This window comes from Capsicum annuum, chromosome 9 (genome assembly GCF_002878395.1).
Source record: "Capsicum annuum cultivar UCD-10X-F1 chromosome 9, UCD10Xv1.1, whole genome shotgun sequence".
NCBI classification, from domain to species: domain Eukaryota; kingdom Viridiplantae; phylum Streptophyta; class Magnoliopsida; order Solanales; family Solanaceae; genus Capsicum; species Capsicum annuum.
This window is the reverse complement of record NC_061119.1, coordinates 218,157,938-218,180,268: the sequence shown is the minus strand read 5'-3', so window position 1 is coordinate 218,180,268 and position 22,331 is coordinate 218,157,938. Positions and strand designations below refer to the sequence as shown.

The window sequence follows — 22,331 nt, the reverse complement described above, 5'->3', positions numbered from 1 at the left end:
GAATCTCAGTAGCTCTGTTAACTTAACTACGTAAAATTTTAACTAATCGATGCACTTATCCTACCCACAAAAGAGGGTCCAAATAAATGTGTTATGTTTGTGTAGAACGAAAGCAAGAGAGGAGGATTATAACAATTAAAAGAGATTGTTATATTATTGAATGGATTAACAATAATTATAAGAGATTTGCTATAATGCATAAATTTCTTTATAAAGATGATATGATCATTTGTGAAATAAAAGAGCACGCACGCATAATATATGCTAAAACAAATGAAATTGATTAGATAGAGTTCTCCGATAATGATATTGATATAAAGTAGTACTAGTAAATATGATGAATAAAGTTAGTACGAACACCACATTTTCTTATGAGGCATTTGTTGGTACCAGTAATAATTTAAGAGTACAAGATATTAGGATATTCAGTTAATTACTCCTAATCGTTCATTATTTAAAAATCACCTATTTTCGCGGCAAAACTTCCCCTATAGAACAACTTTAGTTAACTTGATCATATTTTTTTTCCTCTGTTGAGATTTTTTTCATGCAGAAGAACATACATTTGACGATTAATGCAAAAACTGATGCATTTTCCGTGTTGTGTGACCTCCGTGGCTGACAAGAACACGGTGGTTGTACGACATCATCCTCCAGCAAAACGTTCCTCCAAACTACACAACAACAGAAATGTTGAAATATCCGGGGATGGAATTTGTGGAATTTTATACAAATGGGTAAATTTTGGTAAGGGATGGCGGCCGCGTTGGTTTGTTCTTCATGATGGTGTGCTTTTGTACTACAAAATTCATGGACACAATAAGATTGTGTTTAATTCAGAAATAGAGAATAATGGCTTTAGAGTCATAGGGAAAAAATCATTTCGTTTGATCAACTTATATAAAACGACGACTCCATCTTCTCAATTCCTCCCTCGAAAACCATCACGTGAAATCCATCTCAAGGTGAATAATTATATGATAATGTTCCTTTGAAAATGTATTGTGCTTTCTAGATTTTGGTATACAAGGTTCAAACATCAAATTTTGGTTCTTATTTGAATAGGATTTGTTAAAGAAAGAAAGACGTTTGACACATATATGAAAAGTGTCCTTAATTTGTAATGTTGAAGACGAGCCTTAGAGCAATGATAGAGTTGTCTCCGTGAGATCGACAACACGTTCGAGTTGTGAAAACAGTCACTAAATGCTTGTATTAGATTAAGTTGTCTACATTATACCCCTTGGGATGCAGCCCTTCCATAATATGGACCTGTGTGAATGCGGGATACTTTGTGCACCGAGCTGCCTTTGAACCTTAATAGGTAGTGTTGTATAATTAATGATATTTATACAACCACACAAACATGTTCTTTATGGGGAAATATATGACAAGTTTAGAGTTTTTAAATATAGAAACGTGTCATTATCTTTTGGAACAGACGGTTGAGCCTCATAAAATGGAGGATTGGTAAGTCACAATTTTTTTTTGACTAAGAAGTTGTATAAGAATGTGATCATATAAGTTAATAGAAAGGGATTTAATTTGTACGTTCTAATTAGCAACATTGTCTGCTAAGATCATGTTTTTATTAGTAATATTGTTTTTGATTTTGTGTTGGATATTCGATTTAACAGTAATGTCTATATAGGACTCATCAGTAATGGGAAGTTGTTCAGATGATCGGAGGTTTTTGATACTTAATGGGAAGAAGAAGCTGCAATTGAGGGCAGAGTCGAAGGAGGATAGGTTAATATGGTTGGAAGGATTGTTTGCAGCAAAGAAGACATATTTTACAAGTGATTTTATTCATATGACTAGAATCAACAAGGCTGCAACTCGAGAAAGCGAGATGAAAGGTTAATTTCATGAAGTTTTCATCAAACTAGAGCCATTATTGTATTGCTGTTCATTTTCTTTGCCTAGTTCGCATGGTTTAAGAGCTTGTTATAAGTGCAATGCTTGAAAACTTGGATACTCGAGCAAGCGACATTGAAAATAGTAGTACAGGAATTGGTTTTGACGATTAAGTAATGATGAGCGAAGTATTTTTTTCATAAGTTCTTCGCAACCTTAAAGTTCACATTTTCCATTTTTCGTGTTTCGCTTTGTTTAACTTGCTGCCTGTACTAGGTCGAAAAAGTTCTCTAACAAATTTGGTATTTCCAGGAGGAAACACAAGCAGATTGGATGAAGAGCGTTATAGGCAGGAGGAAACTGATGAGAACTTATATTTTGATGCTGAAGATTGTCTTTCGTCGAGTTCCTTGAGAAGTGCCAAGTGTTATGATGATGGCTCATCTTTTGATTCTGATAATGAGGAGGTTCATCCATCTGAAGATGGTCTTAGTACTTTTATGAGATTTGTTGAATGTGACTATCCTTACGTAGAACGAAGAGAGAAATTGCCCGATCCAGTTGAACAGGAGAAGGGAATTAGCCTTTGGTCGATTATCAAAGATAATATCGGGAAGGATCTAACTAAAGTGTGTCTTCCTGTGTACTTCAACGAACCCCTCTCTTCTTTGCAGAAATGTTTTGAAGATTTTGAGTACTCGTACCTTCTTGATCAAGCATATGAATGGGGGAGAACTGTAAGAATAAGCTATGATCTATATTGGACTCTTAACGTTTTCCACTTTGGTTTTTAAGATGTGATTTTTTGTAGGGAAATGGCCTTATGAGGATGCTTAATGTTGCAGCATTTGCTGTATCTGGATATGCTTGCACGGATGGTAGAAAATTTAAGCCATTTAATCCATTATTGGGTGAGACATATGAAGCCAATTACCCAGACAAGGGACTGCGTTTCATCTCAGAGAAGGTACTCTTTCTAGCATTTGCTTTAGGCCCGCAAAATCTCAAGGCCTCAAAAAAATTTAATTGTTAATTTTCTTTTCTTTTTGACAATATTGAGTATCGTAAAAAAAAATACTACCATCATTCAATAGAAATATTTTAAAACTTTGAATTAAACTACTCAAATCTTTATAATAATAAATAGTATGTTTACAATAACATCCAAGGTAATGTATTGAAAACGCATGGTTAACGTCTTATTAACTTGAATCAATCTTTACTATTATAAACAATAATAGTACTTTGTATCATATAATACTACGCTAAAAACAACAAAAATGCAACATTAACATTTTAGTTATAATGTATATGTATATTTTTAAAATCTCTGATTAAATTTTGGATTTAAACCACTAATTTTATTGAGACGTACTTAGCTACTCTAGTAGCAGCAGGAAATAGTTGTAATTTCTTCATGCAGTTGTGCATCTGATCTCATGGATTTTCAGCAACATATTGTATGGAGCGTATGGAGCGGAGTGTTGACCACATCCAAAAGATGAGGGTGGCAGAAATGCGGATGTTGCGCTGGATGTGTGGGCTGACTAGAGGGGATAGAGTTCGGAATGAGAACATCCGGGAGAAGGTTGGTGTGACACCACCAGTGGAGTGCAAGATGCGGGAAGCCCGATTGAGATGGTTCGGACACGTGAAGAGGAGGGGCGTGGATGCCCCGGTCCGTAGGTGTGAGAGACTAGCGTTGGATGGTTTTAAGCGGGGTAGGGGTAGGCCGAAGAAGTACTGGGGTGAGGTGATTAGGCGAGATATGGAGCAGTTACAGCTCACCGAGGACATGACCCTAGATAGGAAGGTCTGGAGGACGGGAATCAGGGCAATGGACTAGGGCCAGTCTGAGTCGCTGGTATAGGGAACTACTTGGTGAGGGTTTATTCCTGTTAGGAGTCCGTGTCCCATGTTTTATTATGAAGCTGTGTGCTTTCCTCTGTTTTATATTACTTATGGGTGCCGTATTTATGTTATGTAATCTTGTAACCTTGTAACCTTGTGCTGTGCTTTACTATGTGTTTGTGTGGTACCGCGTGTCTCGAGCCGGGGGTCTATCGGAAACAGCCTTTCTACTTCTTCAGAGGTAGAGGTATGGACTGCGTACATCCTACCCCCAGACCCCACCAGGTGGGAATACACTGGGTTTGTTGTTGTTGTAATTTCAAGCTAACAACCATTCTTTAACTAAACGCTATGCATGAATTATAATTTTTCTAAACTCTTGTTTTAGCAACATATTTTGATCATTTAATTTCAAGCTAACAACCATTTGATCATTTAATTTCAAGCTAACAACCATTCTTTAACTAAACGCTATGCATGAATTATAATTTTTCTAAACTCTTGTTTTCGCTACAAAATGACATTACCATTCAATGAAACACTCTTTTTTTCGACATAGGTAAGTCATCACCCCTTGATTCTTGCATGTTACTGTGAAGGCCGCGGTTGGAAGATGTGGGGAGATACCAATTTAAAAAGTAAATTTTGGGGTCCATCAATTCAACTTGATCCAGTTGGTGTCCTTAACTTAGAGTTTGATGATGGAGAAGTATTCCAATGGAGCAAGGTAAGTGTAATGTTACAATGATGACAAACACTGCGACCACTTCTATCATGCTTGCTGAACTGTGTAACGTATATTATCAGGTAACAACTTCCATCTACAACCTCATTTTAGGGGAAGTCTATTGCGAGCACTATGGTACGATGCATATCCAAGGAAGCAGTGGCTACTCCTGCAAAGTTAAATTCAAGAAGCAGTCCCTTATGAATAGAAATCCACACCAGGTTCAGTACCTCCACATAATCGGTGTTTGTTTCTTCATGCCGGCTAATTCAATTCAAAACGATGTGCTAACTTTTAGTCGATGTCTAATGGTTTTAGCAGGTTCATGGAGTTGTACAAGATAGGAGTGGAAGAACAGTAGCAACTGTGTTGGGAAAATGGGATGAAAGTTTGCACTACTCTAATTCATCGATGGATTCAGGCCAAGATATGGCATTTTTGCTTTGGAAGAAGAGCAAACCATCAAATTTTCAAACAAAGTACAACTTTACACATTTCTCAATCACTCTTAATGAGCTCTCTCCAGATCTTGAGGTACCTATAATGTATAGTCCTTTCTGTAACCGATACTTCTGGTTTATGCAAAACCTATTTACGCTCTTCTTTTGTGTTGCAGTACATATGCTTACTTCCATTACTTCTGTAAACAGGAAAAGTTGCCTCCGACAGATTCAAGGCTTAGACCTGATCAACGATTTCTTGAAAATGGAAAATATGAAATCGCTAACTCAGAAAAGTTACGCCTAGAACAGAAGCAACGCCAGGTGACATTGGCTAGTTTCATGAATACTAATCTTATCTTTGACTCATTAGGTCTTTTGGTTTAAATTGAATGTATCAATCATAGTTACAAGCTGATAGTTAAGCATTTCATGCACAACTTCAATATAGTTCCTTTTTTGCTCTCTTCACGACTGAGTGAGAACATTAATTGTCTTTAAATGGCAAACCAAAATTTATCAAAGGCGCTTCTGATAATATAAGAGGTGTTGTCATGCAGGCATCACAAATGCAGGAAAAAGGCTGGAAACCAAGGTGGTTTAGAAAGCCAAAAGGTAGTGACATATATGAGTATAGAGGAGGATACTGGGAAGCTAGAGAAACTGGTAAATGGAAATCATGTCCACATATTTTTTCTGAAGAAACTTGACTTCTTTTAGTCCTTTTGCAACTTCTATGCAATATTGGACAGGCAAAAGGGGATATGAATTAAGATAAGATGTAAATGGATACAGTCATATTGAGTTGGAGACTATGTTACTGGAATCTCCAAAATTGATGTCGCAGCCTTGTTGGATCCTCCAAATATGCATCATTTTTAAAGAGTTCGAGCAGCATAAGTTGGACGTGATTCAGCTGGAAGGAGAAGAAAACAGTTGTTTTTGCCTTCTACTTGTACTATATTATTTTCTGTTTCGTAGATAGTTTATCTTATTCTTTCTTTTTAGGTTTTACAAGTCCATCGTATTGTATATGCCCCAAATCCTCCTTGAAATTCAAGGAAGCATTGTTCTGTTCTTTAGACTCACTTAGAATTATTAGATGTCAAAATGCTAGAGATGATTTCTATATCCATCCGTTCAAGTTTTCATGGATAGAGTTATCCGGTATTTGTGTTGTTGGGAAGTAGCAGTTATCCCATGGAATAGTCGTGGTGTGTGCAAGTTGGCTCGAACACTAGAGTCAAAAAAAAGAGGCTTGTTTTGCCTTTTACTAGTATAATATTATTTTCTTTTGTAGAAAGTTTCTTTTGTTCTTCTTTTTAGGTTTTTCAAGTCCATCATATTGTATATGCCCCAATCTTCCTTTAAATTCAAAGAAGTATTGTTCTGTGCTGTAACGTCTTTCTTTATCTATTCTACAAACTTTACTACTAAAGAATTTTAATTTCCAATGAATCTTGAGTTTTCCTGCTTAGCACTTTGCCAACATTACTTCTGTTTTACCTCTTGATTTTAGAACTTTTATGGCGCGATACTTGACAAGTTGCATATGTCAGCTTTAGGTGCATATCTAGAAGGTTGGTTACAGGTGAAACCAATAATTTACTAAGTATCTATGAATATATGACAGGTCGTTGTAGGAGCGAATAAATTCAAAATCCTGGATCCGTCAGAGCTTGCAACCCAATGTTTTGGAAAATCAGGCTAGCTACCAGATATAGACCATATACTTACTGTCTTTTTTTTTGGTATTTCTAATCTTCTATTGTCTATGGATCCACTGCATGAGTAGCACAAAATGACTTGAGCTTTTACCTGTATGTTTTTTCAGAAAGTGAATGATACTTTTAACTTGATTTTAATAACACACAAGCACAGGACACATCAAGTGTTTTCAGACATTTCAACCTGTAAATACTTCTTGGAAGACTCTCAAGACGCTTGCAATAGCTTAGATTTATCACGCTAACTCTCGACAGGTTTTCAATTGATGCGGGCAGTTCACTCAAAGCAGTCGCTTCCAAATACAGTTCTGTTAAACAATTCATTTTGCCTTCTATTTCTGGAAATGATTTGAGTTTTGAGCAGCCTGATAAGATAAAAACCTCAAGCTTTTCCAATTGAATGCTCTCTGGCAGGGTCATTAAATTTCTGCAGTTCTTCAGGTTCAGAAAGACTAGCCTTCCAAGATCTCCAACAGAAAAATTGATTTCGACCAAACTTGTGCACTCTTCGAAAACCAGTCTTTCAAGATTAGGGGTATCCGAAAAATCTGGAGTCCTTACTAGCTTCTGTGAATGTCTAAGGTTAATATACTTCAACCTTCCTAGAGCCTTATAGGTATCCCAAAGTTGTATAATACAACTACTTTTCAATTTCAAAGCAACAAGTTGTTCTCCTTGAAAGCTAATTGCAGACTTTTTGAAGGAAATCCATGCCAATCAAGCCACCTCAATTCATCAGGAAGAAAATCAGGACCCTGGCGAACATATGCATTTTGGAATTTGAGAAATCTTAGTCTGGTCATCTGCATGAAAGCCGCGCGACTAACCTTCACTTGTTCTTTACTAGTCAAGTTCAACGATATGCCTTCGATCTTTTCAGTTCCCTAATAAGCAAGAAGATAGAAGGAGGATGAGAAACTTAAAGGAAAAGAATATACCAAGTCACATGCTTGCAAATACGTACCGAATTTCTTTCAAGTACCACAGAAACGTCTTCCTGTTTCCACAACCTACTATATATTCTTGGATCATTGAAAGCTTCACGACGAACAATGTGCCAGCCCGTTTCCATGATCCTGCTGCAAATGCCGAATTAGAGGTTCAGGAAAAGCTGTCACTGCTTGAGTGGTTTGCTAATGAGTACAGGAGATTTGGTTGCAGTCTGGAATTTGTCACCAACAAGTCGAAAGAAGGATCTCAGTTTTTCCGAAGTTTTGGTGGCATTGGAGGACTCCTCCGCTATCAGCTTGATGTTCGAGCTTTTGATGAGCTTTCTGATGATGGGGAAGTTTTCGAAGACTCTGAATAGCAATTACCAACTTCTCAAATACCAGTGCAGAAGTTGAGCTGGAAAGCCTGTACTGGTGTGCAAGGGCTATCGCCTGATTTGTCCACTCGTGTTCTAAGTGAAAAATTTCGAAGAGCTCTTAAGGTGAGTTTCATTATTTTGTCGCTAATGTATTTGTTTTTAATTAGATGGATGAGCTTCATGGAGAACCTAAATTGGCGTCAAACTTCATCATGCGCTTGTCCAATCCTGTTCGGTTCCAGAGCGATTCAGGCAGTTGAAAGAATGGAGAACAGATCTAGCAGTATGGCAGTTGTTTTCCCATTGAAGATGGAGAACATCAAAAACCTTTTGGATATGGTAATCAACAACAGTATTTGTTTAATTTACAAAAAAAAAAAAAAAACAATGAAACAAGCAGTAAGAACAAAATCCACTAATTATAAAGTTTTGAACAAATTTGAGCATGAGCCAATTGAAGATATATGACTTTTACTACTATTCATATGTCATTTCCCGAAGAAAACTTTGCCCATCAATTGTTTTCCTCTTGAATCTTTCGGGTACTGTTCTCATACAATAGGCGCACTCCCAAACCTTTGGTCACCACATCCTTATGAATTGAAAGACAGACCCCAAACTCAAGCTGAATGAAGTTATTAGGATTGTAATCTCTATAAGTGTAGAACGACCAATGCCGAAAAAGTGGTACCAGGGCCGGGAAAGTGTTACCTGAACCCACAGGTTTTTCACTTCCTATTACGCCGACACATGCGGATAATTCATCGTACAAACCATCATGACCTTTGGGCCTAAACCACATCGCAAGTCCTTGGAAAGTTTTTAGGCATCTGGTATAATAAACTTTGCAAGGAGTCATCAGGTCATAAACAACACAAATAGCAAACCCCCTGAATGTGGGTGTGTACCAATTTTTGGGCAAGGCCACTGAGATTGAATCACTTCCAGAGTTCTTGTATGTAAACCACTCGGGAATCTCAACACCAGAGATGAACAAACTAAAACTGCGATTCCAGTATACTCCCTGCACGCGCCATGAAAAGAATGTTAAGTATTATGTTATTACTCATTTTTTGTTTTTTCATGTGGGTAAAGTTTAGCTTGGAAGCATAAATAGTTGCTTACCTTGAGCATATGATTCAACAAGGAATCAAGCATAGAGGCATTCTGTTTATTTTTTACAAGCTGATGACAATTTGTGATGGAAACTTCATGCAACATTGGATATTTGGTTAATTGATCAATGCTCATCAAAGATGTGCACTCATCAGCATATAGCTCTCTTATACTTGGAGGTAGTTCCGGGAAACTCTCAAGCCTACTACAACCAACCAATGCAAGGGCTTTAAGTCGAGTGAGACCACTTATGCTTTCAGCTGGAATATTGGAAAAATTGTTACCATCGAGATTCAATTCCTTCAAAGACTGTAATAATCCAAGATCACATAAAATGCCTCCGTCTGAAATGTTACAGTCACTAACATCCAGCGTGATCAATGAAGAAAGACCCGACAAATTCTGAAAATTTACACCCAGAGACGTCTGGACATGGCTTGAGCTACTTACTCGTGAACCCAAAGCATTACATCCACGGAGAGATAAGCACTTAAGGTTTTTTAGAAGTGAAATAGAGGATGGAATTGTTCGGATGGCGGTGTGAGAGCAGTGGAGCTCCTCCAAATCAACTAAATGTCCCAAGTCATTTGGTAAATTTTTAAGTTTTGAGCATCCGGACACATCAAGTGTTTTCAGACACTTCAACCTAAGAATACTGCTAGGAAGACTCTCAATTCGCTTGCAGCAGCTTAGACTTATGACACTAACTCCGGACAGGTTCTCAATTGATGAAGGCAGTTCACTCAAAGCAGTCGCTCCTAAATACAGTTCTGTTAAGCGATGCATTTTCCCTTCTATTTCTGGGAAATTTTTTAGCTTTGAGCAACCCGAAAGAATGAGAATTTCAAGCTTTTCTAGTCGAAAACTCTTTGGTAGGGTCTTTAAATTTCTGCAGTTCTTCAGGTTCAGCAAGACTAGCTTTCCAAGATCTCCAACAGAAAATTTGAATTCTACCAAACTTGAGCAATCTTCGAGAACCAGTCTTTCAAGATTAGGGGTACCTGAAAAATCTGGTGTCCTTATTAGCTTCTGCGAATGGCCAAGGTTAAGGTACTTCAGATTGCCTAGAATCTGTCACAAAGACCAAAGTAGAAAGACTCTAGGTTAGTAAATTGAATAAACAGCTATATTTAAATCGATCCAACCAACCAGTAGGAAAAAACTATAGCAGATACAACAAACCTTGGAAGTTTTCCAAAGTTGTATGATGCGGCTATGTTTCAATTTCAAACTAACAAGTTGTTTTCCCTGAAAGCTAATTGGCAGACTTTTGGAAGGATATCCGTGCCAATCAAGCCACCTTAGCTCATCAGGAAGAAAATCAGGGCCCTGGCAAACATAGGCATTCCGGAACTTGAGAAACCTTAGCCTGGCCATCTGCATGAAAGCCGTGTGACTAATATTCACTTGTTCTTCATTAGTCAGGTGCAATGATATGCCTTCAATCTTTTCAGTGCCCTAACAAGCAAAAACATTAATGGTTAATGAGAAAAGGAAAATAATATAAGTCATATGATCGTGACTACATACCAAATTTCTTTCAAGTACAGGAGAAATATCTTCGCAATTCCACAACCTACTATATATTCTTGGATCGTAAGAATCTTCTCCACGAACAATGTGCCAGCCCATTTCTTGTATCAATTGGTGCATTATAATGCGACCGTCTAGTATAGTGATCAAAGATTTCTCCATGAGAACTTTTATACCAATGACAGGGCTAAAATGAAAACTCTCAAGTATTCTGATCACTGAATCTTTCTTTTTCCCTGAAAAGAAGCACGCAATGTCTAAGAATATCTTTTGCTCAATATTGTGGAGACCAGTGAAACTTGGTTCGAGTTTCTTCAAAATTTCATTTTCTGGGATTTGTATCAAACGCTCCACTTCACTTGTCCATTCTGCCAAACCTCTTCCATACAAGAAACTGCCCAGAACTTTAAGAGCTAAGGGGAGTCCACCAGTATGCTTTATCACTTGAGCTGACAGATCAGCAAATTCCTTGGTGGGGTGGTTCTTCTTGAAAGCATGTTGTTTAAACAGTTGAAAACTTTCGTCGTAATTTAAAGTTCTCAGTCTGTATATCTTTTCAACCTCGTACTTAACAAGCAAGTGTTTGTCCTTGGTTGTTATGATGACTCTACTTCCGGGACCAAACCATTCACGTTCCCTGGCTAAAGCGTCTAACTGATCCATGTGATCAACATCATCAAGAACAAGAAGAATCTTTTTGTACCGTAGTCTTAGTTTTTGCATATTGGCCCCTTCAAACGAATCGTTGATCCTTAGTTTTTTTACAACAAGGATTTCAGAAAGAAGTATCTCTTGCAAGCTCTCTAGGCCATGTTTTGATGAACGGTCCCTGACTTCATGAAGAAAACATGCACCTTCAAATTCACTCCGAATATTCTCATAAATAACTCTCGCTAGAGTCGTCTTCCCCACTCCGCTCATTCCCAATATTCCAAGGAAGCGAACTCCACCAGACTCGACACCAAGCATTTTATATACTTTGTTCATGTGTGACTCCATTCCGACAAGATTTTCAGCATTGCTTGCATCTCTCTGCCCACCCAATCTAGCCATTATATCTGTCACAATTTTCTTTATGACTCTAGCTTCATGTCTACATACCACAAAAGTCAAACATATGTTTATTGGATAGTAGAAACAAATTAAGTATTTAGAGTAACTTATTAACATATCACGATGAGTCTGGCTTTAAACAAAGATAATATACTTACGCATCGGCAGTATTTGGCAAATCCCAGCCAGATAAATTAGCTGCTTCCTCCAGGGCTGCCCTCCATTTTTGCACCTTGAAACGATCTTCATGTTTGCCAAATGCTTCTCCATAGCTGTGCTTTTGTTTCCTCACCGTTGATGGATCAACATCGTAGAATACCGGAAGGACAATTTGTCCTTTTTGTTTGTTGCATTCCATGATCTTCGTTAATTCATCTAAACACCATGTCGAATTTGCATAGTTTTTGGAGAACACGATCAGCGCAATCCTTGATTCTTCGATCGCTCTCACAAGGTCCGGTGAAATGGACTTGCCTCTCTCAAGTTTCTCGTCATCTTTGAAGGAGTTGATTCCCTTCAGTTGCAGAGCAATGTACAGATGGTCAACAAATGTTTTGCGTACATCTTCACCTCTAAAACTTAAGAAAACATCATAACTCCATTGAATAATTTCTGGGGATGGAAGGAATGAGCTTTTCTGATTCATTTTTTGTGGCTGAAAAAGTAAATTATCAAACCAAAACTTTGCAACTGCAAGGCAATAAAACAAGATGCTAGAAAGGAAATTAGTACTAAATCAACCAATCAATCCATCACAATGAAAGTAGACCTAAACAGTAGCTTGTATTAATTTATATATGCAGGTGATGACTTAGACCCCACTATGTGGGAACAAATACAACGTTAGAGAAGGCGACATCATTATTTGACATTAGAGCAACTCTTCTTCCACGAAAATATATGGTAAAAGTTTAGAAAGTCTGTGGTCATGACCCAATAAAAGAAGTAGACATTGTCGTCGAAAACCATCTACAAATGAATCTGTTAAGTAACTTCACATTCATATATATATATATATATATATATATTTCAAGTTTCCATTGATGGATACCTACTCTGTAATATTTTAAGTTTCCACTGATAAGGATTTGCAATATTATTCAATTTGATATCACTAACTCTGTAGTTGATAGGTACGTACCTACTATGTAATATGATTTTCCGTTGACAAAATGAAATTTAGTGGAGTTGTAAGAGTGCGTCATTGACAACTTATATAAATGAATAAATGAAAGTAGTAGTTTGTTTTCTGAGAAGAGTGAAAGTTCATATACAAAGATACTCAATAGACATACATTTATAAATAGAGAATATGAAGGCCATACACCTCAATTCAAATAGAATTTATGTCAGTAGAATATGTTTAATGAAAAATTTGTGCATTTTCCTTTACATATTCAATAAATCTTTAACTGATTTGAATACAATAATTTGGTTTAATACAATTTTCATAGAGCTATAAATCCTTGACGACATTAGTGGATGAGACCTCATCATTACATATGGGACAAACCTGTAAAGAAAAATATAGAAAAGTATGAACATCAATAAAATATATATAGGCAAAAAAATGTAAATGAGAGAACTTAATTAGCAATTAAATTACCTTCTTTATTTGAAGCCATTTTTTAATACAATTTGAATGGTAAGAATGATCACATGGAAGTGCTACTAGCTTCTCTCCTTCTTCATATTCCAATTGACACACCACACACCTATATATTCATCCAAAAATATTCACTTTCTATTATAAATTATTCAGTCTAAACACCATTTTGGTACGAAGCGCTTTCCTTTAAATGGTTGTATGACGAGTTCAAATCTTAATAATCGCGTCTTAAAGGACAACTCGATGCACTCAAGCTCGCACTATACACGGGGTCGAGGAAATTTATAATTTTCATACTACTTACTTGTCAATAAGAGTCTTGGAATTATTGGATTGAAATGTAGAAGAATGCAAGGATTTGCTAATTTCTGATTCAGATAAGCCTCTGGTCTCTACTCCAACAAATTCTCCTAAAGCAATTAATTCCTGTAACAATATTTATTTTCTTTAGTAAATATCATGTACTATACATAAATTAAAAATAACCATATTTTATATACCTCGTAGGATAATTCATCTGGATCAACATCATCTTCCTCCATATCCTATATAAGGAAAAAATATTCACAGTTATGATAATTAACTTTATAGTATAGTCTCTATATGTATCTGTATAGTATTCGTATAATCAAGTATATGGATATACACAAATTCTACTGTGTGTATGTGTGCTAGAAAGAGACCTCGTCGTCGTACTCATCTTCGTAGAACTCTAATTCAAAATTATCTGCGCACACAAAAAAAAAAAAAAATATTTTCAAATTTTCGAATAATTTATCCAAATGATTTTGAAAAAATTAAGGGTAAATTAATTAATTACCTTGAACCTCACTATCTAGAAATTCTTCATCAGAGGCAGTAATTTCCTCATCTTCACTTTCACTTTCAATCATAGATAACATAATATGTACCCTATCCTGAAAAATCACACATTCATTCCCATGCAAATTATTAATTCTATCAACAAACAATTATAATCTCATGCAATTTAATATCAAGCAATTAATTAGAAAACAAGTCATTTTCAACAAAAGATAAATCTTTTTACGTATATATGTACATATGTTAAATTTTCTTGAAACGTATAAATTATCTTTTCATTCCTAGTAGTAAAAAATTTGACTCTGTCACGACATACAACAATATTTAAATTTTAAAGACAAGATTATAGTACCTCATCTATTTGACTAAGAGGTGTTCTTCTGGTGGTTGGCTTCCTTTGTTCTTCATCAGCCATAATTAATGACTAAATTATTATTAATTAATAGTATATCTTTGAGATAATTTATGGAATTTTGGATAGCCAAACAATGACTTCAATAGGGTGTTATAATGAGAAATGTGGAGGAATTTGTAGGCTAACTTAAGTATTAAGAAACTTTCATGCAAAGCAAAGAAAAAAAATCCAAAAGCATTTCCATTCAATTAATTTTCTAAGATTCCAATATTCTTTAATTCTTGTTTTCAAGTTTGTCTTTGTGTGCTACTACTTCATATCAATTTAGAATCCAAATATCTTGGTGGGATTAATAACCATTTTTTATCCAACGATCCTCACATTAGAATTGACTCAGTTCGACTTGTCTTGATTGCCTGGGGAAGAACGGCTATTCTATCTAATATGGAATATGCTAAATAATGAATCATATATACCAACTCGTCCAACTTTTACCCAATTTTAATATTATATTTTTGTCTTCCTTAGTATACTTATGTCTTAAGATATAATTTATCTTCATTAAATATTTATTCCATTGATGTACCGTCACTCTAAATGTATAACTAAGAATAATTTGAAACTATTTAATATACCACGATAGATCATCGGAGACATAGTGAGAGATCGCTATTAATGTTTTTATTTTTATTGTACAAAATATTTTTGGATTGGGTGCTGTACATTTTCTTGTTTAATTATAGTCACGAGAAATAATTAAGACCAGAAACAAAAAAGAGTAATTAATTAAATACATAATAAGCAGTCCTTGAAATTGATGCATGTTTGGTCAGTAAAGTCAGGTCCCCTCTCTTGAAAAGATATAGTATTTGTACTCTATAATATAGATATCCTCCAGCATTTACAACTTCTATTAAGTAGCATTTAGGGAAAAGAGTTAGAAATATATCTAAATTTTGGCAAAATTTATTGTAACATGCTTTAATTTTATGAGGGTTCTATGACCCCTCTTAACTATTTATTATCGTATTTTTGTGGCATATATTTGTCCAGATGGATCACTGCTTGCTAAGCGCGTGAGGGTATGCTGTGATCCAGTTGAACAAATATATGTCATAAATACACAATAATAAATAGTCGAGGGGATCATAAGAGCCCTGAGGCGTGTTACAGCAAATTTCGTCAAAGCTTAGATATATATTTCTGACTTTTTTCCCTAGCATTTACTATAATATTGATCTAGTTAACTGTAAAATGATATGTTACATCCAGATTAATTCGAATTCGTGTCGAAAAATCTTATTTTAAGAAAAAAGACGTCTTGTACTAATTAAAGATAATTAGAGACTCGGAACTCAAATTTTGGACCGCTAATTAAAATGAAGGAATAGTTACATGAATTCCACCATATTCATTATTGGTGGAAACTAAAATTGTTAACATTATTATAAATAATTGCTCAACTTAATGACCAAAGGCCTACATATTTATTTATGATGGCTAAACAAGGAAAGAAAATAAGAGAGATATTGCTTGTGCAAATGTAGCAAAACTGCTAAGTGAACTTTTGGTACAAAATAGTGAAGTGTGAGGTGAAAAGGGACAAGTACACATGACAACAACTCATTATTTCATGTTTATTTGCTCACCTTCATTATGAAAACACAAAGGTCAATAGTCCTACATATCTCCTAAGCTTCTTTAAAAAAAAAAAAAAAAAAAAAACTTCTTTAATTTTTTTCCTCCTTTGATGAGTTGTATCAATTTATGTGGTACAATTTGAATTTTGAGAGTCAAATAATTTAATTTTGATAATGAATTAGGACATAAAATTTTTAAATTGTTTGAAATAAAATTTACATAACTGGAATGTAAGTAAAACTATTATACATCACAATAATCAACAGTTCAAGATATTTTTATATGAAATATTATGATTAAAGAAAGAGTTGTTTGAATCTCGAAATTGAGACGGAGGAACTATATATATATATATATATAGTACTAGTGCTTTACTACACATTTATGGCATCTATTTTTATTTATTTAACCTTTTGAAACCAAGTGGGAAAAAGGTAAAAAGGAGTTAGAGAGCAAAGAACAAACATAAATATATATGCACCTACAAAATGCAAAGACATTTCCAAGTTCTTGAAGATGGGTTGCAACAATAATCTTTTTTCAATTTTTTTTCTTTGTGGTGTTGGAATTTAGTCAAGCAAGACTAAAAGGAATGTTCTTCATGATGATGAAGGTTCATGTAGATTTTCATTTTGGAAAAAACAACAGTTTTTTTAACTCCTCTCTAGGAACTTCCATCCTCTTGCTACCTTGGAGACTTAAAGGTTGGAAGTGAGGGCTGCTTATCGTTCAAGCAACTTCTTCTTGTAAAAAAAAAACTAGTAATAGTTAATGCCAATGCAAATGGCTTGTTTTTTCCCCCTTCCTACTCATTTTTTCCCTTTAATTATTTGTTGTGTTATTGATTCTTGATTTGTGGTTGGTGGTTGGTGGTTGGTGGTTGGTGGTTGGTGGTTGGCGGCTGGCGGCGGAAGACGGTGGTGATATTGGCGGGGATGGCTCAATCTTTCACTCACGGTACCTATATATATATATATATATATATCATCTAGTTCTAGTAGTGAAAAATGCATTGTAAAATAATTAATAAATGTGATTATATGCAGCATTATTATATTTCTTTATGTCATGATTATTCAGTGATATTCTCATTCAATTCAAAAATTCATTAGAAAAAAAAATATTCAATATTTTTCAATTTCTGTGAATAAAATTTAAATCAATACGGAATTAAAGAAATTCTAAAACTTTTGGTCTTAGAAAATAACATAACATTTGTATGATTATTGATAATAGAATTGCTACTCTTTTGTTCCGATTTCATGGCGATTTAATGAAATTATTTATAGCCACACAAGAAAATCTTTTTTTTCTTTTCCTTAAATTCGATCCAATTGTGCAACATAATGGAATGAAGGGAGTTAAACATATAACTTTAAATATGTTATAATATTCTTATGAGTATAAAAGATTCTCTTTGGGGTATCATGTGAATGATGATAATTGTATTTCAAATTTAAACATACGTGATTTTTGTTAAATGCATGATCATTTGATCTAAAAACTCAAATGATTAAAGAAAGCAATCTTATTAATTATTTAGTTATATTTTCAACACGTTGGAGCTTGAACTTTATTTATGGATCAACCTAAGCACATGGAAATATCTAAAAATTTGTTTCATTAAAGAGAACACACAACTATTAAGATAAATTTTTTGTTACTACACCCTTCATGGGTGACATGCAGATGTACATGAAAACAAAAGATAGTAGCTAGGTAAACTTTGACTACTATTTCATAAATGTACACGCATAAACATAAATAGTATACTGTGTAATTTTGTACATATATATATGTGTGGAAATGGACAGGTCAACAAAAAAAGTACTAGGGTGTTGTGGTCTAAAGTTTAAAAAAAGGAGATCATCAAGAGAAAAAGGTTATATGTTTTTTCACATTTGCTTTTGAAAGAATTTAAGTTTACTACTTCCTTTGTCCCATTTTACCTGTCTTAAATTGAAATAACACAGCTATTAAAAAAACAATGATTGATAATGTAGCTTTACCATTTTGCCCCTCTTAATTGTATCTTGTTGTTAGTTTTAATATTGATGGATGACTAATACCAAAACACCATTTATATTTTTAATTGAACTCTTTTTTGAAACACTTTTCAAGAATGCTAATAATAATGAGTAATCAATTACACTAAGGGTATAATGGAAAAAAATTATTTTGTCTTAATAAGTAAAATAGGACAAGTAAAATGAGATATTAAATTAAGAAATTTGGGATGGATAAAATGGGACGGAAGGAGTATATTAAATATTTACTTTTTAATATTATCATGTGTATAAATTAATTTCTTTTAATGTTTTTTAGATAGGTACTGCATTTTGTTTTCTACATCCACAAATAAGGGAGTGCTATTGCTTCTTTATTTTGTTGGGCCCTATAATGCTTTATTGAAAAAATTTTCAAGGATCTTGACCTAGCCTATAAGTTTGGTTATGTGTATATATTCCAATTGGAAATCACCACTAGTGAGAATTCTAAAAATCTTTCCTAGGATTGTGGAAATTTGTCTGGTAATTAAATTATTGGAAGCGTTGCAATGCACAAATCAAATTTAATTAGATTTTAATATGAGTGTACAAACACCAAGTAGAAAATCAATAAGAAAAAAAATATGAGAGTATATTTAAGGATGTAACTTACTAATCAATGAAGAATTGAGAGGTTTAAGTCCAACTTTCATTTTATCCGAGTCTTGATGATGGAGTATTTAATATTTGTATCGGTGAAAGTTAGCAAATGCCAATAAAACTTAGCACAAATTTCTTTGTTCTTGTAATTGTATTAACGAAATTGTAGTTTTATCAGCTTATGAGTTTTGATTTTATTATCAAACGCACAGCTCATTTTAGTTATCATATTTATAATTAGATATTTATATACCTATTTAATGCGTACAATAGATCTTTATAGTAAAGTCTTACTCGAATTCTTCACGTAACGGAAACTTTAATATTTTTTTTTTTACACTGTAAAATTAGATATCAGTATTAAATGTGTACAGAAGTCACGTGACTTTGGGGGCAGTTAGACTAGATTTGACAGTAATAAATACTGTAATTGTCGGTCAATTTATTGTGGTGATGTTACTTTTCACTCTATGAGATTTTTGTTGGATTACTTTCTAAAATAATACTATTCAAATGGTAAGTGGATATAAAAGAATTCCTGGTAATCCATTTTATGGGATTGATTATAGCATCACCAACTTATTTAAGTTGATTGTAAGAGAGAGTTGTTGGAATAATAAATATCACTTATTTCTAATCGCAAGATTGTGAGTTCGCCGGATGAAAAAATAGCAGATTTTTTCTTCGGTGGAAGTCTCTATATCCATTTCTAAATCCATAAAAAGATTCTCCAATTGCATATAGACCGGGAAGTTTGAAGCAAAAGGTGGGAGTTTTTAAGGAAGGATTGAAAAAAAGATTGTACCTTTATAAAACCACATATACTTCGTACATCTACTAGTGCGACAAATGAGCATATGGTTGTGTGCATGCACTTTGCAAAATCGCACTAGCTAGGCAAGCCTCGTGTGATGAGTTCATGGTTGAGAGGCAAACAGAGATCCTAAATTCAATTCAGGTCTCCAACCACTCAACCATGCCCTTGCGGACAGAGTTAATTAGCTGATAAGAAACTAACTTTACATAGTCCTAGATATAATATAATAATATATATTTGAATTTTAATAAGCTTAAATTTTGTGAATAGTTGAACTCCAGTAGGACTCTATTTTAGAGTCATTGTGTACGTAACCTCATGAGGCTATGAAGCTAAAATGCATTGTTATTTAAAGTCCTCATTCCATCATAATGTGCTTTGCTACTTCATGACATGTCTATTCACTATGCTATTTGGACAACAGCATATGGTAATCTACTCTAAATTTACTACTTCCTCCGTTTCGGAATAAGTGAATTGTTGAGGTATTTATTAGTGTTTTAAACTAAGTGAATCATTGAATTTTTTTTCAAATTTACCCTTATGATTTGACAATCAATTAACTTTTGAAAAGATATTACAAGGTCAACTTGTTCTTTTTTTTTTTGGTAAAAATGAAAAGTTGTGTTAAATTTATGTCTTTAATATTTTTTTGTTAATCTGTGTCAAAATTCGACAATTTATTTATTATGAAACGGAGGAAGTACCTTCCATAGCCTCTCATGAAAAAAACTACATAACATAAATACATGATTACGTACGTTCAAACAAATCTAAAACTGAATAAAACTCCTAATAATCTACAACATTAAGTGTCTATATTTTGATTTTCTTCATCTGTAGCTGTGGATCTTTGATATCACTTGATGGTGTTTGATCATCCTGAGAAATTGGGATGTGGCTTATTATGTCTTCATCCTTTATACAAGGAAAGTTATCAAAATCGAAATATTGGCTTATCGATTGATCAAATGGATCAAATTCGAGAAAATCAATGTTGGGAATGGGGCAAGAAATATCATCATTATCAAATTGGAGAAAATCATTGTCAACATTTTCCATAACACCACAGAGTGGTTGAGGAAAACTTTGTTGTCTGGTTGAAGTTGTAGCTGCAGCGTCAGTGTAACTTTGTGTTGGTGTTTGATGAAAACTTGGTTGCATTGTTGAAGTGGTTGCAATATCATGATCAAAATTTATCGGATTTGGTTGAGGAATAAGATCATTACAGTACTCAACTATCTTCTTGCCCTTGTCATGGTCATCATCATTATTCTTCTTGGTGCCATTATAGTAGATCACATTAAGCGTTAGCTCAAACGACTTATCCTTTTTCTGCAGAAAAAAAAAAAAAGCTTTATTAGCTTAGCCCCGAGGAAACTTAACTTCATGCATGAAGGCGGAGCCAGGATTTCAAGTAAGGGGGTTCAATATTCAAAGAAAACTAAATCGAAGGGGGTCAACACCTACCATAACCACATAAAAAATAATTTTAATCATGAGGTTCGGACGAGAGGTATACGAAAAGAAAATTACAGAGAAAGCATGATAATAAGAAGTTTAGGTACCTCATTGGATACTGGCTGATGATGGAGCTCATCAGGAAATCTGTACTCCGACATAAGCCAAGACGTTTTTGTGGTTTTCGATTCCCAGTAGACGAGGGATGTTTTAGTTCCAATTTGTACATCGTCTCCTGTTACATCCTTGTTCCTGATATTACCAAATTTTTCGTTGTTGGATAAGTTCTTACGTGCTTGTGAAGCTTTCCAAACACCTTTTGGTGTTTTTCTCTCAAGTCTTGTTCCAGTGTCATTCTTCCTTCTTGATAGAGTAAAGAAGTACATACGATCATCCCAATGTTTTTCAGCAAGACCTAACAAGAAGAAAAAAACACTCAAATTAATTAGCGCATATATATATATATATATATATATACATAATATTCTTGAACCCTATAAACCCTAATGGAGCTCCAACGAAGGTAAAGTTGAACCCAATAAACCCTAATGTGGAGCTACAACGAAGGGTAAAGTTGAACCCTATAAACCCTAATGGAGCTCAAACAGACTAAAAATGCAATACATGACAAAATTTAAGTAATTTCAGATAGTAAGACGACGATAATTCTTCAAGAAAAGCTTCAAAACTTCTTCAATGTTGTGAAATTTTGATATGAATTAGCATGTAAAAAAAAAGATTAAAGTAATGCTAGGTAGGGTTAGGAAAGTGTACCACGTAGCTCATGTGGTTCATGTTTATAAATATCAAGATCAGTGAAAATCCCATGTGGAATTTTACCACCACAACTCTTAAGTTTCAAATACATATTCAATTCTTCATCTGTTGGTATGAAATGAAAACCTATTGGCAATTTTTTCTTCCATTCAGGATCATATTCATAATTTGATGAATCCATATTAAATTATAAATTGCAATGAGATATTTTAGGGTTTGTGAACTAATTGCAATATTTTAGGGTTTGTGAACTAAGTAGCTAGAGGGAATATTGTGTATTAATACTAGTATTTTGGTAATCCCACTTAATTTGCAAGTTGGATTAGAAAAAGAGAAAACAGTAATCCTACTTAAAGTTTACGTTTGATAAAAGTTTTTAAGATAATGTTTAGAAAATAAAATTAGAGCAAAACAATTTCAGGGAATAATGAAGGAAACCTAATCAATGTATAATTCTACTTGTTAAATTATTAGTAACTTTTAAAGTAAATTTTCTCTGCTTAATGTAAATTAATATAATTTATCTCTTTCTCTCTTCATTGTCTATACTTGCTAGTGAAGTAAAGTACTTGTACATTACTAGGAGTA

General features: G+C 34.2%; 5 protein-coding genes across 6 annotated transcripts; 1 reads left to right on the top strand and 4 right to left on the bottom strand.

Moving 5' to 3' along the window:
- The first annotated feature begins 518 nt into the window (after positions 1-518).
- LOC107841818 (oxysterol-binding protein-related protein 1B-like) lies at positions 519-6,273 on the top strand. Its single transcript, XM_047396652.1, has 9 exons — positions 519-965; positions 1,652-1,859; positions 2,170-2,594; positions 2,669-2,824; positions 4,268-4,435; positions 4,516-4,656; positions 4,757-4,969; positions 5,086-5,199; positions 5,436-6,273. Exons 1-9 carry the CDS (start codon positions 576-578, stop codon positions 5,583-5,585), a joined length of 1,965 nt encoding a protein of 654 aa, XP_047252608.1. The 5' UTR covers positions 519-575; the 3' UTR covers positions 5,586-6,273.
- A 286-nt stretch (positions 6,274-6,559) lies between these two features.
- LOC107841072 (disease resistance protein Roq1-like) lies at positions 6,560-7,319 on the bottom strand (the record flags this gene model as incomplete). The annotated part of the gene is made up of 1 exon (XM_047396408.1): positions 6,560-7,319. A coding segment is annotated over one exon (594 nt), but the record flags the coding sequence as incomplete, so codon positions are not given.
- On the bottom strand, positions 7,304-12,590 carry LOC107840854 (TMV resistance protein N). Of its 2 annotated transcripts, none has more exons than XM_016684790.2 (6): positions 11,772-12,590; positions 10,558-11,653; positions 10,210-10,485; positions 9,037-10,098; positions 7,567-8,935; positions 7,304-7,486 (listed from the first exon to the last, which is right to left on the bottom strand). In XM_016684790.2, exons 1-5 carry the CDS (start codon positions 12,257-12,259, stop codon positions 8,426-8,428), a joined length of 3,432 nt encoding a protein of 1,143 aa, XP_016540276.2. In that variant the 5' UTR covers positions 12,260-12,590; the 3' UTR covers positions 7,304-7,486; positions 7,567-8,425. The 2 variants fall into 2 exon arrangements, with proteins under 2 accessions (XP_016540276.2, XP_047252607.1); XM_047396651.1 differs by having other exon boundaries at positions 10,210-10,473; positions 11,772-12,583.
- Positions 12,591-12,882: 292 nt separating this feature from the next.
- LOC107841820 (E3 ubiquitin ligase BIG BROTHER-related) lies at positions 12,883-14,537 on the bottom strand. Its single transcript, XM_016685668.2, has 7 exons — positions 14,397-14,537; positions 14,043-14,139; positions 13,906-13,949; positions 13,723-13,767; positions 13,527-13,648; positions 13,220-13,328; positions 12,883-13,126 (listed from the first exon to the last, which is right to left on the bottom strand). The coding sequence occupies exons 1-7, from the start codon at positions 14,457-14,459 to the stop codon at positions 13,070-13,072; spliced, it is 537 nt and encodes a 178-aa protein (XP_016541154.1). The 5' UTR covers positions 14,460-14,537; the 3' UTR covers positions 12,883-13,069.
- A 5,784-nt stretch (positions 14,538-20,321) lies between these two features.
- LOC107841073 (NAC domain-containing protein 2-like) lies at positions 20,322-21,924 on the bottom strand. The gene is made up of 3 exons (XM_016685080.2): positions 21,741-21,924; positions 21,074-21,381; positions 20,322-20,840 (listed from the first exon to the last, which is right to left on the bottom strand). Exons 1-3 carry the CDS (start codon positions 21,922-21,924, stop codon positions 20,322-20,324), a joined length of 1,011 nt encoding a protein of 336 aa, XP_016540566.1.
- Between the last annotated feature and the right edge of the window lie 407 nt (positions 21,925-22,331).